This window comes from Triticum aestivum, chromosome 7D (assembly GCF_018294505.1).
Source record: "Triticum aestivum cultivar Chinese Spring chromosome 7D, IWGSC CS RefSeq v2.1, whole genome shotgun sequence".
In the NCBI taxonomy this organism is placed as follows: Eukaryota; Viridiplantae; Streptophyta; class Magnoliopsida; order Poales; family Poaceae; genus Triticum; species Triticum aestivum.
The window spans coordinates 550,029,193-550,046,597 of NC_057814.1; the positions used below are offsets into that span (position 1 = coordinate 550,029,193).

The following is a 17,405-nucleotide window of genomic DNA, read 5'->3' on the forward strand; positions in this document are numbered from 1 at the left end:
TTAGGACCTTTAGGATCGACAAAACCTTCTGGTTGCATCATATACAACTCATCTTTAAGAAATCCATTAAGGAACGTAGTTTTGACATCCATTTGCCAGATTTCATAAAATTTGGCAATTTGCTAACATGATTCGGATAGACTCAAGCATCGCTAAGACTGAGAAAATATCATCGTAGTCAACACCTTAACTTTGTCAAAAACCTTTTTTCGACAAGTCTAGCTTTGTAGATAGTAATACTACTATCAGCGTCCGTCTTCCTCTTGAAGATCCATTTATTTTTATGGCTTGCCGATCATCGGGCAAGTCAACCAAAGTCCACACTTTGTTCTCATACATGGATCCCATCTCAGATTTCATGGCCTCAAGCCATTTTTGCGGAATCTGGGCTCATCATCGCTTCCTCATAGTTCGTAGGTTCGTCATGGTCAAGTAACATGACCTTCAGAACAGGATTACCGTACCACTCTGGTGCGGATCTCACTCTAGTTTACCTACGAGGTTCGGTAGTAACTTGATCTGAAGTTACATGATCATCATCATTAGCTTCCTCACTAGTTGGTGTAGTAGTCACAGGAACAGATTTCTGTGATGAACTATTTTCCAATAAGGGAGCAGGTATAGTTACCTCATCAAGTTCTACTTTCCTCCCACTCACTTCTTTCGAGAGAAACTCCTTCTCTAGAAAGGATCCATTCTTAGCAACGAATATCTTGCCTTCGTATCTATGATAGAAGGTGTACCCAACTGTCTCCTTTGGGTATCCTATGAAGACACATTTCTCCGATTTGGGTTTTAGCTTATCAGGATGAAACTTTTTCTTATAAGCATTGCAACCCCAAACTTTAAGAAACGACAACTTTGGTTTCTTGCCAAACCACAATTCATACGGTGTCGTCTCAATGGATTTAGATGGTGCCCTTTTTAACGTGAATGCAGCTGTCTCTAATGCATAACCCCAAAACTATAGTGGTAAATCAGTAAGAAACATCATAGATTGCACTATATCCAATAAAGTATGGTTATGACGTTCGGACACACCATTACGCTGTGGTGTTCCAGATGGCGTGAGTTGCGAATCTATTCCGCATTGTTTCAAATGAAGACCAAACCGTAACTCAAATATTCTCCTCCACGATCAGATCGTAGAAACTTTATTTTCTTGTTACGATGATTTTCCACTTCACTCTGAAATTATATGAACTTTTCAAATGTTTCAGACTTTATCTTTCATCAAGTAGATATACCCATATCTGCTCAAAACATCTGTGAAGGTCTGAAAAATAACGATACCTGCCGCGAGCCTCAATATTCATTGGACCACATACATCAGTATGTATGATTTCCAACAAATCTGTTGCTCGCTCCATTTTTCCGGAGAACGGAGTCTTAGTCATCTTGCCCATGAGGCATGGTTCGCAAGCATCAAGTGATTCCAAAAACCCATCAGCATGGAGTTTCTTCATGCGCTTTACACCAATATGACCTAAACGGCAGTGCCACAAATAAATTGTACTATCATTATTAACTTTGCATCTTTTGGCTTCAATATTATGAATATGTGTATCACTACGATCGAGATCCAACAAACCATTTTCGTTGGTGTGTATGACCATAGAAGGTTTTATTCATGTAAACAGAACAACAATTGTTCTCTAACTTAAATGAATAACCGTATTGCAATAAACATGATCAAATCATATTCATGCTCAACGCAAACACCAAATAACACTTATTTAGGTTCAACACTAATCCCGAAAGTATAGGGAGTGTGCGATGATGATCATATCAATCTTGGAACCACTTCCAACATACATCGTCACTTCACCCTTAACTTGTCTCTGTTTATTCTGCAACTCCCGTTTCAAGTTACTAATCTTAGCAATTGAACTAGTATCAAATACTGAGGGGTTGCTATAAACACTAGTAAAGTACACATCAATAACATGTATACCTTTGTTCACTTTGCCATCCTTCTTATCCGCCAAATACTTGGGGCAGTTCCGCTTCCAGTGACCAGTCCCTTTGCAGTAGAAGCACTTAGTCTCAGGCTTAGGTCCAGACTTGGGTTTCTTCACTTGAGCAGCAACTTGCTTGCCGTTCTTCTTTGAGGTTCCCCTTCTTCCCTTTGCCCTTTTCTTGAAACTAGTGGTCTTGTCAACCATCAACACTTGATGCTTTTCTTGATTTCTACCTTCGTCGATTTCAGCATCACGAAGAGCTTGGGAATCGTTTCCGTTATCCCTTGCATATTATAGTTCATCACGAAGTTCTAGTAACTTGGTGATAGTGACTAGAGAACTCTGTCAATCACTATCTTAATTATCTGGAAGATTAATTCCCACTTGATTCAAGTGATTGTAGTACTCAGACATTCTGAGCACATGCTCACTAACTGAGCAATTCTCCTCCATCTTGTAGGCAAAGTACTGTCAGAGGTCAAATACCTCTCGACACGGGCATGAGTATGAAATACCAATTTCAACTCTTGGAACATCTTATATGCTCCGTGGCGTTTCAAAACATTTTTGAAGTCCCGGTTCTAAGCCGTAGAGCATGGTGCACTAAACTATCAAGTAGTCATCATACCGAGCTTTTGTCAAACGTTCATAACGTCTGCATCTGCTCCTGCAATAGGTCTGTCACCTAGCGGTGCATCAAGGACATAATTCTCCTGTGCAGCAATGCTCAGATCACGGACCAAGTCCGTATCATTGCTACTAACATTTTTCAACATAGTTTTCTCTAGGAACATATCAAAAAATAAAACAGGGGAGCTAAACGCGAGCTATTGATCTACAACATAGATATGCTAATACTACCAGGACTAAGTTCATGATAAATTAAAGTTCAATTAATCATATTACTTAAGAACTCCCACTTAGATAGACATCCCTCTAATCATCTAAGTGATCACGTGATCCAAATAAACTAAACCATGTCTGACCATCACGTGAGATGGGGTAGTTTCAATGGTGAACATCACTATGTTGACCATATCTACTATATGATTCACGCTCGACCTTTCGGTCTCAGTGTTCCGAGGCCATATCTGTTATATGCTAGGCTCGTCAAGTTTAACCTGAGTATTCCGCGTGTGCAACTGTTTTGCACCCGTTGTATTTGAACGTAGAGCCTATCATACCCGATCATCACGTGGTGTCTCAGCACGAAGAACTTTCGCAATGGTGCATACTCAGGGAGAACACTTATACCTTGATAATTTAGTGAGAGATCATCTTATAATGCTACCGTCGATCTAAGCAGAATAAGATGCATAAAAGATAAACATCACATGCAATCAATATAAGTGATATGATATGGCCATCATCATCTTGTGCTTGTGATCTCCATCCCTGAAGCACCGTCATGATCACCATCGTCACCGGCGCGACACCTTGATCTCCATCGTAGCATCGTTGTCGTCTCACCAACTATTGCTTCTACGACTATCGCTACCGCTTAGTGATAAAGTAAAGCAATTACAGGGCGATTGCATTTCATACAATAAAGCGACAACCATATGGCTCCTGCCAGTTGCTGATAACTCGGTTACAAAACATGATCATCTCATACAATAAAATATAGTATCATGCCTTGACCATATCACATCACAACATGCCCTACAAAAATAAGTTAGACGTCCTCTACTTTGTTGTTGCAAGTTTTACGTGGCTGCTACGGGCTTAGCAAGAACCGTTCTTACCTACGCATCAAAACCACAACGATAGTTTGTCAAGTTGGTGCTGTTTTAACCTTCGCAAGGACCGGGCGTAGCCACACTCGGTTCAACTAAAGTTGGAGAAACTGACACCCGCCAGCCACCTGTGTGCAAAGCACGTCGGTAGAACCAGTCTCGCGTAAGCGTTCGCGTAAGCGTACGCGTAATGTCGGTCCGGGCCGCTTCATCCAACAATACTGCCGAACCAAAGTATGACATGCTGGTAAGCAGTATGACTTATATCGCCCACAACTCACTTGTGTTCTACTCATGCATATAACATCAACGCATAAAACCAGGCTCGGATACCACTGTTGGGGAACGTAGTAATTTCAAAATTTTCCTACGCACATGCAAGATCATGGTGATGCATAGCAACGAGAGGGGAGAGTGTTGTCCACGTACCCTCGTAGACCGAAAGCGGAAGCGTTAGCACAACGCGGTTGATGTAGTCGTACGTCTTCACGATCCGACCGATCAAGTACCGACGTAACCCTTTACGACGAGCTCTTTTACCACCTCCATAATCGAGAAAAATCCTTAGTCCACTAGATACTAAGGATAAGTTCGACCGCTGTCATGTGATCCATTCCTGGATCACTCTTGTACCCCTTGACTAATTCATGGCAAGGCACACTTCAGGTGCGGTACACAGCATAGCATACTGTAGAGCCTACGTCTAAAGCATAGGGGACGACCTTCGTCCTTGCTCTCTCTTCTGCCGTGGTCAGGTCTTGAGTCTCACTCAATACTCACACCTTGTAACACAGCCAAGAACTCCTTCTTTGCTGATCTATTTTGAACTCCTTCAAAATCCTGTCACGGTATGCATTCATTTGAAAGTACTATTAAGCGTTTTGATCTATCCTTATAGATCTTGATGCTCAATGTTCAAGTAGCTTAATCCAGGTTTTCCATTGAAAAACACTTTTCAAATAACCCTGGATGCTTTCCAGAAATTCTACATCATTTCCGATCAACAATATGTCAACAACATATACTCATCAGAAATTCTATAGTGCTCCCACTCACTTCTTTGGAAATACAAGTTTCTCATAAACTTTGTAAAAACCCAAAATCTTTGATCATCTCATCAAAGCGTACATTCCAACTCCGAGATGCTTACTCCAATCCTTAGAAGGATTGCTGGAGCTTTGCATACTTGTTAGCATCTTTCAGGATTGACAAAACCTTCTGGTTGTATCACATACAACCTTTCCTCAAGAAAATCGTCGAGGAAACAATGTTTTGACATCCTATCTGCAAGATTTCATAAATAATGCAGTAACTGCTAAATATAATTTCAACAGACTCTTAGCATCGCTACGAGTGAGAAAGTCTCATCGCAGTCAACTCCTTGAACTTGCCGGAAAACATCTTAACGACAAGTCGAGCTTTCTTAATGGTGACACTTACCATCATTGTCTGTCTTCCTTTTAAAATCCATCTGCACCCAACAGCCTTACGACCATCAAGTAGTTCTTCCAAAGTCTACACTTTGTTTTTATACATGGATCCTCTCTCGGATTTTATGGCCTCGAGCCATTCGTCGGAATCCGGGCCCACCATCGCTTCTCCACAGCTCATAGGTTCATTGTTGTCCAACAACATGACTTCCAAGACAGGATTACGTACCACTCTGAAGTAGTACGCATCCTTGTCGTCCTATGAGGTTTTGGTAGTGACTTGATCTGAAGTTTCATGATCACTATCATAAGCTTCCACTTCAATTGGTGTAGGTGCCACAGGAACAACTTCCTGTGCCCTGCTACACATTAGTTGAAGTGACGGTTCAATGACCTCATCAAGTCTCCACCATCCTCCCACTCAATTCTTTCGAGAGAAACTTTTCCTCGAGAAAGGACCCGTTTCTAGAAACAATCACTTTTGCTTCTAGATCTGAAATAGGAGGTATGCCCAACTGTTTTGGGTATTCTAAGAAGATGCATTTATCCGCTTTGGGTTCGAGCTTATTAGCCTGAAACTTTTCTACATAAATGTCGCAGCCCCAAACTTTTAAGAAACGACAGCTTAGGTTTCTCTAAACCATAGTTCATACGGTGTCGTCTCAACGGAATTGCGTGGTGCCCTATTTAAAGTGAATGCGGTTGTCTCTAATGCCTAGCCCATAAATGATAGCGGTAATTCGATAAGAGACATCATGGTATGCACCATATCCAATAGGGTGTAGTTATGATGTTCGGACACACCATCACACTATGGTGTTCCAGGCGGTATTAGTCGTGAAACAATTTCCACAATTTCTTAATTGTGTGCCAAACTCGTAACTCAAATATTCATCTCTATGATCATATCACAGATATTTTATCCTCTTGTCACGACGATCTTCAACTTCACTCTGAAATTACTTGAACCTTTCAATAATTCAGACTTGTGTTTCATCAAGTAAATATACTCAGCATCTACTCAAATCATCTGTGAAGCAAGAACATAACGATATCCACTGCATGCCTCAGCACTCATTGGACTGCACACATCAAAATGTATTACTTCCAACAAGTTGCTTTCTTGTTCCATCTTACTGAAAACGAGGCCTTTCAGTCATCTTGCCCATGTGTTATGATTTGCATGTCTCAAGTGATTCTAAATCAAGTGAGTCCAAACGATCTATCTGTATGGAGTTTCTTCATGCATATCTACCAATAGACATGGTTCGCATGTCTCAATCTTTTCAAAAACGAGTGAGTCCAAAGATCCATCAACATGGAGCTTCTTCATGCGTTTTATACCAATATGACTCAAATGGCAGTGCCACAAGTATGTGGTACTATCATTACTATTTTATATCTTTTGGCATGAACATGTGTATCACTACGATCGAGATTCAATGAACCATTCATTTTAGGTGCAAGACCATTGAAGGTATTATTCAAATAGACAGAGTAACCATTATTCTCCTTAAATGAATACCCGTATTGCGATAAACATAATCCAATCATGTCTATGCTCAACGCAAACACCAAATAACAATTATTTAGGTTTAACACCAATCTCGATGGTAGAGGGAGCATGCGATGCTTGATCACATCAACCTTGGAAACACTTCCAACACATATCGTCATCTCACCTTTAGCTAGTCTCCGTTTATTCCGTAGCCTTTTATTTCGAGTTACCAACACTTAGCAACCGAACCGGTATCTAATACCCTGGTGCTACTAGGAGTACTACTAAAGTACATATTAATATAATGTATATCCAATATACTTCTGTCGACCTTGCCAGCCTTCTCATCTACGAAGTATCTAGGGTAGTTCTGCTTCAGTGACCGTTCACCTCATTTCAGAAGCACTTAGTCTCGGGTTTGGGTTCAACCTTGGGTTTCTTCACTAGAGCAGCAACTGATTTGCCGTTTCATGAAGTATCCCTTCTTTCCCTTGCCCTTCTAGAAACTAGTGGTTTTACTAACCATCAACAATTGATGCTCCTACTTGATTTCTACTTTCGCGGTGTCAAACATCGCGAGTTGCTCAAGGATCATCATGTCTATCCCTGATATGTTATAGTTCATCACGAAGCTCTAATAGCTTGGTGGCAGTGACTATGGAGAACCATCACTATCTCATCTGGAAGATTAACTCCCACTCGATTCAAGTGATTGTAGTACTCAGACAATCTGAGCACATGCTCAACGATTGAGCTTTTCTCCCTTAGTTTGCAGGCTTAAGAAACTTGTCAGAGGTCTCATACCTCTTGACGTGGGCACTAGTCTGAAATCCCAATTTCAGTCTTTGGAACATCTCATATGTTCTGCGACATTTCAAAACCGTCTTTGGTGCCACAATTTTAAACCGTTCAACATTACGCACTGAACTATCACGTAGTCATCAAAACGTGTATGTCAGATGTTCGCAACATCCACAAACGACGCTCGAGGTTCAGCACACCGAGCGGTGCATTAAGGACACAAGCCTTCTGTGCAGCAATGAGGACAATCCTCAGTTTACGGACCCAGTCTGCATAATTGCTACTATCAACTTTCAACTAAATTTTCTCTAGGAACATATCTTAGTAGAACTAAAGCGTAAGCTACGACATTATTTGCAAAGACCTTTTGACTATGTTCATGATAATTAAGTTCATCTGATTATTTAATGAGCTCCCACTTAGATAGACATCCCTCTAGTCATCTAAGTGATACATGATCCGAATCGACTAGGCCGTGTCCGATCATCACGTGAGACGGACTAGTCATCATCGGTGAACATCTCCATGTTGATCGTATCTACTATACGACTCATGTTCGACCTTTCGGTCTCTTGTGTTCCGAAGCCATGTCTGTACATGCTAGGCTCGCCAAGTCAACCTAAGTGTTTTGCTTGTGTTCCGAGGCCATGTCTGTACATGCTAGGCTCGTCAACACCCGTTGTATGCGAACGTTAGAATCTATCACACCCGATCATCACGTGGTGCTTCGAAACAATGAACCTTCGCAACGGTGCACAGTTAGGGGGAACACATCTCTTGAAATTTTAGTGAGGGATCATCTTATTTATGCTACCGTCGTTCTAAGCAAATAAGATGTAAACATGACAAACATCACATGCAAATCATAAAGTGACATGATATGGCCAATATCATCTTGCGCCTTTGATCTCCATCTTCGAGGCGCGGCATGATCACCTTCGTCACCGGCATGACACCATGATCTCCATCATCATGATCTCCATCATCGTGTCTTCATGAAGTTGTCTCGCCAACTATTACTTCTACTACTATGGCTAACGGTTAGCAATAAAGTAAAGTAATTACATGGCGTTTTCATTGACACGCAGGTCATACAATAAATTAAGATAACTCCTATGGCTCCTGCCGGTTGTCATACTCATCGACATGCAAGTCATGATTCCTATTACAAGAACATGATCAATCTCATACATCACATATATAATTCATCACATCCTTTTGGCCATATCACATCACATAGCATACCCTGCAAAAACAAGTTAGACGTCTTCTAATTGTTGTTGCATGTTTTACGTGGCTGCTATGGGTTTCTAGCAAGAACGTTTCTTACCTACGCAAAAGCCACAACGGTGATATGCCAATTGCTATTTACCCTTCATAAAGACCCTTTTCATCGAATCTGATCCAACTAAAGTGGGAGAGACAGACACCCGCTAGCCACCTTATGCATCAAGTGCATGTCAGTCGGTGGAACCTGTCTCACGTAAGAGTACGTGTAAGGTCGGTTCGGGCCGCTTCATCCCACAATGCCGCCGAATCAAGATAAGACTAGTAACGGCAAGCAAATTGAACAAATCATCGCCCACAACTACTTTGTGTTCTACTCGTGCATAGAATCTACGCATAGACCTGGCTCATGATACCACTGTTGGGGAATGTAGCAATAATTCAAATTTTTCTACGCATCACCAAGAACAATCTATGGAGTCTTCTAGCAACAAGAGGGAAAAGAGTGCATCTACATACCCTTGTAGATCGCGAGCGGAAGCGTTCAAGTGAACTGGGTTGATGGAGTCGTACTCGTCGTGATCCAAATCACCGATGACTGAGCGCCGAACGGATGGCACCTCCGCGTTCAACACACGTACGGTTGGGAAGACGTCTCCTCCTTCTTGATCCAGCAAGGGGAGGGAGAGGTTGATGGATATCCAGCAGCACGACGACGTGGTGGTGGAAGCAGCGGGGATCTCGGCAGGGCTTCGCCAAGCTCAACGAGAGGGAGAGGTGTCACGGGAGGGAGAGGGAGGCGCCAGGGGCTTGGGGTGCTGCTCCCATGCGCCTCCCCACTATATATAGGGGTGGAGGGGGCTGGTTTCTTGCCCTCCAAGTCCATTGGGGCGTTGGCAAAGGTGGGGAAAAGAAATCCCATCATTTCCCTTCCCCACCGATTGTTATCCCCTTTTTTAGGGATCTTGATCTTATCCCTTCGGGATATGATCTTATTGCTTCTAAGGTGGGATCTTGGTGCTCCTTGACCAGGGGTGTGGGGCCTTGCCCCCACTACCCACGTTCATGTGGGTCCCCCCATGCAGGTGGGCCCCACTTCGGAACCTTCTAGAACCTTCCCGGTACAATACCAAAAAATCCCGAACATTTTCCGGTGGCCAAAATAGGACTTCCCATATATAAATCTTTACCTCCGGACCATTCCGGAACTCCTCGTGACGTCCAGGGTATCATCCGGGACTCCGAACGACTTTCGGATTTCCGCATACTAATATCTCTACAACCCTAGCGTCACCGAACCTTAAGTGTGTAGACCCTACGGGTTTGGGAGACATGCAGACATGACCGAGACGACTCTCCGGTCAATAACCAACAGCGGGATCTGGATACCCATGTTGGCTCCCACATGTTCCACGATGATCTCATCGGATGAACCACGATGTCGAGGATTCAATCAATCCCGTATACAATTCCCTTTGTCAATCGGTACGTTACTGGCCCGAGACTCGATCGTCGGTATGCCAATACCTTGTTCAATCTCGTTACCGGCAAGTCTCTTTACTCGTACCATAATGCATGATCCCGTGACCAAACACTTGGTCACATTGAGCTCATTATGATGATGCATTACCGAGTGGGCCCAGAGATACCTCTTCGTCATACGGAGTGACAAATCCCAGTCTCGATTCGTGCCAACCCAACAGACACTTTCGGAGATACCTGTAGTGCACCTTTATAGCCACCCAGTTACGTTGTGACGTTTGGTACACCCAAAGCATTCCTACGGTATCTGGGAGTTGCACAATCTCATGGTCTAAGGAAATGATAGTTGACATTAGAAAAGCTCTAGCAAACGAACTACACGATCTTGTGCTATGCTTAGGATTGGGTCTTGTCCATCACATCATTCTCCTAATGATGTGATCCCATTATCAATGACATCCAATGTCCATGGTCAGGAAACCATAACCATCTATTGATCAACGAGCTAGTCAACTAGAGGCTTACTAGGGATATGTTGTGGTCTATGTATTCACACATGTATTACGGTTTCTAGTTAATACAATTATAGCATGAACAACAGACAATTATCATGAACAAGGAAATACAATAATAACCATTTTATTATTGCCTCTAGGGCATATTTCCAACAGGAGTTGCATAATCTCATAGTCATAGGAACATGTATAAGTCATGAAGAAAGCAATAGCAGAATACTAAACGATCAAGTGCTAAGCTAACGAAATGGGTCAAGTCAATCACATCATTCTCCTAATGATGTGATCCCGTTAATCAAATGACAACTCATGTCTATGGCTAGGAAACATAACCATCTTTGATCAACGAGCTAGTCAAGTAGAGGCATACTAGTGACACTCTGTTTGTCTATGTATTCACACAAGTATTATGTTTTCGGTTAATAAAATTCTAGCATGAATAATAAACATTTATTGCCTCTAGGGCATATTTCCTTCAGCTACATCAGCGAAGGTAGAGTCCTCCACATCTACCATATACTTGATTCTACTCCAAGTCTTATGGAATCTTCACGTATCTCGCCATGGGCCTCCCAACAATGGCCCAGGGCCGAACCGACTTACGGGTCCTCATCCCGGTCCACCAGATAGGGAACCGTCATGGTGAGAGGCCCCTAAACCGGGACACTAGCACTTGCTATAGGCTCAACACTCTCATGAGCATTCTTTGGATCACGCCTTGCATATCACTTTTGGTCATCATTTAATCTTCTTCTTTTTCTATCACAATCTCTTGAGATACATAGTGAATTCTTCATTTGAACTCTTCTCTTGTAATCATCTTCTCAAGATCTTGATCCTCCATCGCTTAACTCATAAGCTAGAGCAAGACAACATTCGAGTCGCACACAAGAACTCCATCTTCTTTCACTTTCCTCTTCTTTCAACCTCGAATCCAACATATGGTCTCCAAGCATTTCCTTATGGATAAACTTTCAAGTATAACTCAATACAAACACTAGTCCATATGGATTGTCCTTAATTACCACAACCACACATGCAGGCACTATGCAGTTTCATTGTGAAACTTGCCATCTCCAGAGTGGAGGAAGAAGCTAGCCATAAGGATTGAGAACCAACTTGTGGTGGAGGCTGTTTGAAAAAAAAACTTGTGGTGGAGGCTCAAGGAGAAAAAAATGCGAGCCTTTAGTGGTGTTCGAGGAACTTCGTGGTTACCTGCATCACTCTAACTGTGATTAGGTTCCTTAATTATCAGGAAGCGAACACCGAGATAAATCTTCATCTCCTCATGTCTTGATTATCCTTATACACGAGTTTATTTGCTTGTGCTTTGTATTTGATAGTCTTGGTGCTTCAAGTTATTTATCTTCTTATAGGTTCTTTATCACTTGCGTGGGAGCCTTCCCTACTAGCCGCCGCCTCCTCCTCCTCCACAAAAATAGCTAGGGTTTCTGCCTCCCGCCGGCGCCGCCGCAAATCCGCTCCTCTCCGGTGGTCCTAGGGCCATGGGGGCGTGGTGGATCTCGGCAAAGGCCGGCGGGAGGGCTACGTTTTTAGTCGTTTCTTTCCGTTTTGCTAGGGTTTGTGTCATGCTCAGAAAGACGAGACGGTGGCGGCTCCCTGAAGATGGAATAAAGGTCTCCCCGCCTAGACCCCGTTCCGGCGGTGCGTCTAGCACCGTTGGTGGGCGTGTGGAGGTGTGTCTCCGGCGGATCTATCTTTGGTGGATTTGCTCGGATCTCGTCGTTGTTCGTCTACGTTCGTGTGTCTTCGAGTTGGATCCTTCTGATCTGCGTTATTCTTCATCTGCGACGGTTGCTGTTCTGATGTGTTGTTCCTACGGGGCCTTAGCACGACGACTTCCTGACTGTCTAACAACAAGTTGTGCCCGACTCCGGCGATGGAGGGGCGATGACGGCGGCTCGCCTTTGGCTCGCTTCAGTGCTTGTAGTCGTCGCTAGGTGATCTACGGATCTGGATGTAATTTTTATTATTTCTGGTATTCGTTGTACTGCCATAATTGAAATGAATAGATCAGAAATTTTCTCGCAAAAAAAGTTTCTTTATCACTTGTGTTATTATATATCTTGTCCTCAACTTGTTTAATTTAAGTTGTTGGTACACTTAGTTGAGCATCAACATATTTAGTATTTGTGTTTGAAAACTAAGCGAGTAGTTTGTTTATACATTTCTTGAAACCAAATCCTTAATTGTTCTATAACACCCATTTTGCTTCTCTACGCGACATGGTCATTTCATCACGCACTCTTCCGCATGGGGGGTGGCACAATAACCTTGTCCGTCTTATATTTTTTTTTCCTTATTCTAATTCTATATCCCCATTCTCTTTTTACTCATCTCAACTTTTGTTTTTCATCCTTTATACTTTGTGTCTAGTTTTATTGTTATTATTTTCCTAGGTAACTAATGACTATTTGTATGAGATACATGGCACTTCTTTTTGAACACATGTTTTTTTTCAAAACATGAACATTTCTTTAAGATATATGAACATTTCCTTCACATGTAAGAATCCTTCTGAAATAGTATGAGGTAATTCTTTTTTTGATAATTAAATATAACGTAATTCTTATTGATGTACATGTACATTTATTTCTACGTGCAAGAACATTTATGAAAATGCTTGTCCACTTTTTAATAAATGCAACATTTATTTTGATACATGTGAACATTTTTTGTCACACATGAACATTTAAAAAAATTGCTAGGCATTTTAATAAGTACATACATGAAAATTTGTTTTCGTGGACATGGACAAATTTTACAACTCACATTTTACTTATTTACTGAAATGATTATATGAACATTTTATATTTTGTTCCTATTTTTTTTGAGGCAATCCCACGAAGCTTTATTAAGACGTCACAACGTTTATAGGGACGAAAGAAAGATTTTCGGGGTGCCCTAACCAAACATGGCGGCCCACCCCTAACTTAAGAGCATGCTTCGCTAGATTGTGAGCCTCGAAATTTGAGCTCCTAAATTCATGGACAATGTTACAAGTTGTAAATGACCTACTAGGCTCTATTATTTCATGTATAATCGCACCATAGCTTGCCAGACACTGTTGCTTGATGTCGTCCACCACCACCTTGCAATCAGAAGCTACATGTATTTTTTGTTCATTCAGATCTTGAGCTAGAGCCAGAGCTCCTATTTTTTCTTATTGCTTTAAGATATTTCCATGTTTTTGAAAAAAGAGAGTCTAGAAGGCAAAAATAGCCCGCGTCGGCCCGCAGGCATTACCGGTGTGGCCCATGTGAGCGAGGCACCGCTGCAGCTCGCAATACGCCCCACATCTTCCTCCGCTTCCGCCGGAAAAGAGACTAGGGCTTACACTCTCCTCTCCTCTCCTCTCCTCCGAATCAAAGAGCGGCGGCATTGTCCTCCGCTGCGGGCCGAGGTCGAGCGGCGGCGGAGGTATCCTCCTCTCCTACGGTCTGTTAATTCCCTAATCGCCGCTGTTTCTATCTCCCGGTCGTGCTCAAGGTACCGCCGTTTTTCGCTTCTGCTGACCCCTGTTCGTTGCGTTGGCTCCCCGATTCGACATGTACACGGTTGTTTTTCGATTCGCTCTCTTGATTGATGGGGGAAGCCAAACCGGTAGTACCATCCATAGATTTAATGCTGTAAAGCCATTCTTCTAGGTAGAAAGTAAGCTTTTCGCAACTGAGGATTAGCCTAGAGTTGCAGCAAATACTACTCCGTATATTTCTAGTTGAACAGACATTAGACTGTCGTTATCTATTAGTAATAATAACTGCACCCTGTGAACTCATCGGCTGTGTCAAAATGATTTCCCTACTTTCTTTCTTGCCCAAGCAAGAGCTACAAGTACTAACTAATTTGCATATATGCTCTGGTTTTCATGTTATTAATTTGTTAGGTGCCTGCGAATAAGTTCTCAAAAAAAAAGTTGTTTCAGATTCAGCACGTGGGTCTTCTTGCGGAATTGCTTGCGTCCATTCTAGCTCGTTTCTTTGTATTCTCCTAGTTAGTTCATTGTTCAGGCTCTGGTATTTAATTATGGTACTAGTCTAATTCAATGATGTGGCTCGCCTGTAGCGTCATTTTTCCTTTCCAACAACCTGGAGACAGATAAGGTCCTCGCTACTTCAATAAATGTCCATGCTTATGAAGAACACCGAAGTTTTGGACGGATACAGAAAATGCTCAAACTTCATCAGTATTTTCTTCGTAGCAATGAGTGTCGCCAGTGTGATCTCCATCTAACTTCACATGCATTATTTTGATATATCATAAGTTTGAGTCCAGCTCTTCTGGTTGTTTTCTGAACCTTGATATTTATATATTACCTGATTTGTACAGCTGAATTTGTTCGATGGAGGACCTACCGGAGGCTCTGCTGACAGAGATTCTCAAGAGGATCACCAGGACAAGTGATCTGAATTCTCTTTCCCTTGTGTCAAAGCAGCTCTACAAGATAGAGGGGAATCAAAGGGGTGCTATCCATGTTGGTGCCGGTCTTTGCACTGCTACAAAAGCACTGACATCATTGTGCGTCCGGTTCCCAAATTTGCAGAAAGTGGAAATCGATTACTCTGGTTGTATACCTGGACATGGAAAGCAGTTGGACAACAAAGGCCTTTTTGTGTTTTCATCTCACTGTTCCTCGCTGATTGACCTCACTTTAAGCTTCTGCTCATGCATTGATGACTCTGGGCTTGGTTGTTTAACTTATTGCAAGACATTGGTGTCTCTCAGGCTGAACTCCGTACCAAAAATAACTTCAAGTGGGCTTTTCTCGGTTGCAGTTGGCTGCACAAGTCTATCTGCTCTCCACCTTATTGATTGTGAAAAAATCAATAGTGTAGAATGGCTGGAATACCTTGGTAGGGATGGATCGTTGGAAGAGCTTGTAGTGAAGAATTGCAGAGGAATCAATCATTATGACTTCCTAAAGTTTGGTTCAGGATGGATGAAGCTCCAGAAGTTTGAGTTTGAAATGGAAAGACATGATCGTCTTCCAGGTGATGTGGTCTATGACTCCTCATACGATGCTCACAGCATGGATATATATGATTTCTGCTGTGAGAGTTTGAAGGTTTTAAGGTTGGCGCATATTAGAACTTGGCCAGAATTAGGACTTCGTGTTGTCCTAGGGAAGTGTAAAGCATTGGAGAAGATTTGCCTTGAGTATGTTCATGCCCTAAATGACAATGACATGATTGCATTATCTCGGAGCTGCAGCAACCTTAAAAGCATCAAACTTTGGCTCAACCTGCAGCGCTATTCTATTGATGTCAGCGATTGGGAAACCAGGACGTCATTTACCGATAACAGCCTTTACGCTCTAGCCCTCAACTGTCCCATGCTTCAGGTCGTAGACCTCAGCTTTACACCATGTTCCCCTGACTGGCCATCAGAAATTGGATTCACACAGCAGGGTTTTCTGGCACTCATTCAGTCCTGCCCAATTCGTGTTCTCGTGCTAAACACCGCCAACTTCTTTGATGACGAGGGGATGAAGGCCCTCTCATCCTCACCACATCTGGAGACACTCGAGCTTATAGCGTGTTTTGCAGTAACTGATGCTGGGATGCGCTTCCTTGCGCACACCCCATGCTTGAGTCATCTCACACTTCGGGTGTGTCATAAGGTTACTGATGTTGGATTGGCTGAACTGGGACGTGCACATAAGTTAGAGTCTTTGGTCATTGAGTATTGTGGTGAGATCTCTCTGCAAGCTGCGCAGGGTGTTGCCAAGTCAGTTCACTACTCCAGCAAGTTTCCAGATTACCTTATGTATTGATGAAGTGGTCTCCAAAATTTTCAGTATGAATTTGCTGCTGAAGCCATTAGCCTGTTCATTGTGCATCATTGGACAAGGCTGTGCATTATCAGACCTAGATTCACCTCTCTGGACTTTCTATTGCTTCTACCTTCACTGCTATAATTTTTCTGTATGAAACTTTTATAGTAGGCACCACTCGTGTACTGTAATTCTTGTTGCTTAATTTCTTACTCTCTCTACACCGATGTTTTGTAATCCACACAAATCGGCCCCAAGATTCCCTATTTTTGCTTTGTGGTTTCTACTCTAAGAAATGTCATAAACCCTTTTTACTACACAAGGGATTTTGAGGACATGTATATCTGCCTCTGCCTGCTATTTGCGTGTGGCAATTTTGGTATGGATCAGTGTAGTAACGGTCAATGTTTCACATGGAGACCTGTACTACAAAGGCGACATGCTTGTTTTCTTGATGTTGATTCTGTTTGGGAATGTCTTTTCATTTGCTGCTCAAAATATGAGTTACGAGTAGTTACTACGTAGCATAATTTGGGTTTTTAGATTACAAATGCAGTGTACTCATCTCATTGAAGTTGAGTACAACTGAAACTTGAGCCACTGCAGGCAAATAACATAGCTGTGTGCTAATTACAGGCTTCTAGAAATTTAGAGGGGGTCGCGTTTCTTATACATATCACAAGAGTATGATGAGTGTGGAAAATCAGAATTGGGTACACCATTTGAGAAGATCCTGTCCTAAAATTGGATAAGCCAGCGCTGAACCTTTGTTGTGATTGTCGCGTACTAAGTTATAATCTGGCTGAAAAAAATTGAACTCTAAAAAGTATTACCTCTGTTTGAAAATATATGTAAAACTTCTGATAGGCTAAAGGTCGTACTTTGAGAATATTTTGCTTCTCGTGGAGCTGTAGGTTTGCTTCCGCGACAGGCACAACTGTGTCTATTTGAAAGAGAGAGA

The 17,405-nt window shown here is 42.3% G+C and overlaps 1 protein-coding gene across 2 annotated transcripts; it reads left to right on the forward strand.

Moving 5' to 3' along the window:
* Nucleotides 1–13,956: 13,956 nt before the first annotated feature.
* LOC123169503 (F-box/LRR-repeat protein 14-like) lies at nucleotides 13,957–16,999 on the forward strand. 2 transcript variants are annotated; one of them, XM_044587377.1, is made up of 2 exons: nucleotides 13,957–14,091; nucleotides 15,001–16,999. In XM_044587377.1, the coding sequence occupies exon 2, from the start codon at nucleotides 15,014–15,016 to the stop codon at nucleotides 16,442–16,444; it is 1,431 nt and encodes a 476-aa protein (XP_044443312.1). In that variant the 5' UTR covers nucleotides 13,957–14,091; nucleotides 15,001–15,013; the 3' UTR covers nucleotides 16,445–16,999. The 2 variants fall into 2 exon arrangements, with proteins under 2 accessions (XP_044443312.1, XP_044443311.1); XM_044587376.1 differs by having other exon boundaries at nucleotides 13,979–14,160.
* Nucleotides 17,000–17,405: the final 406 nt, after the last annotated feature.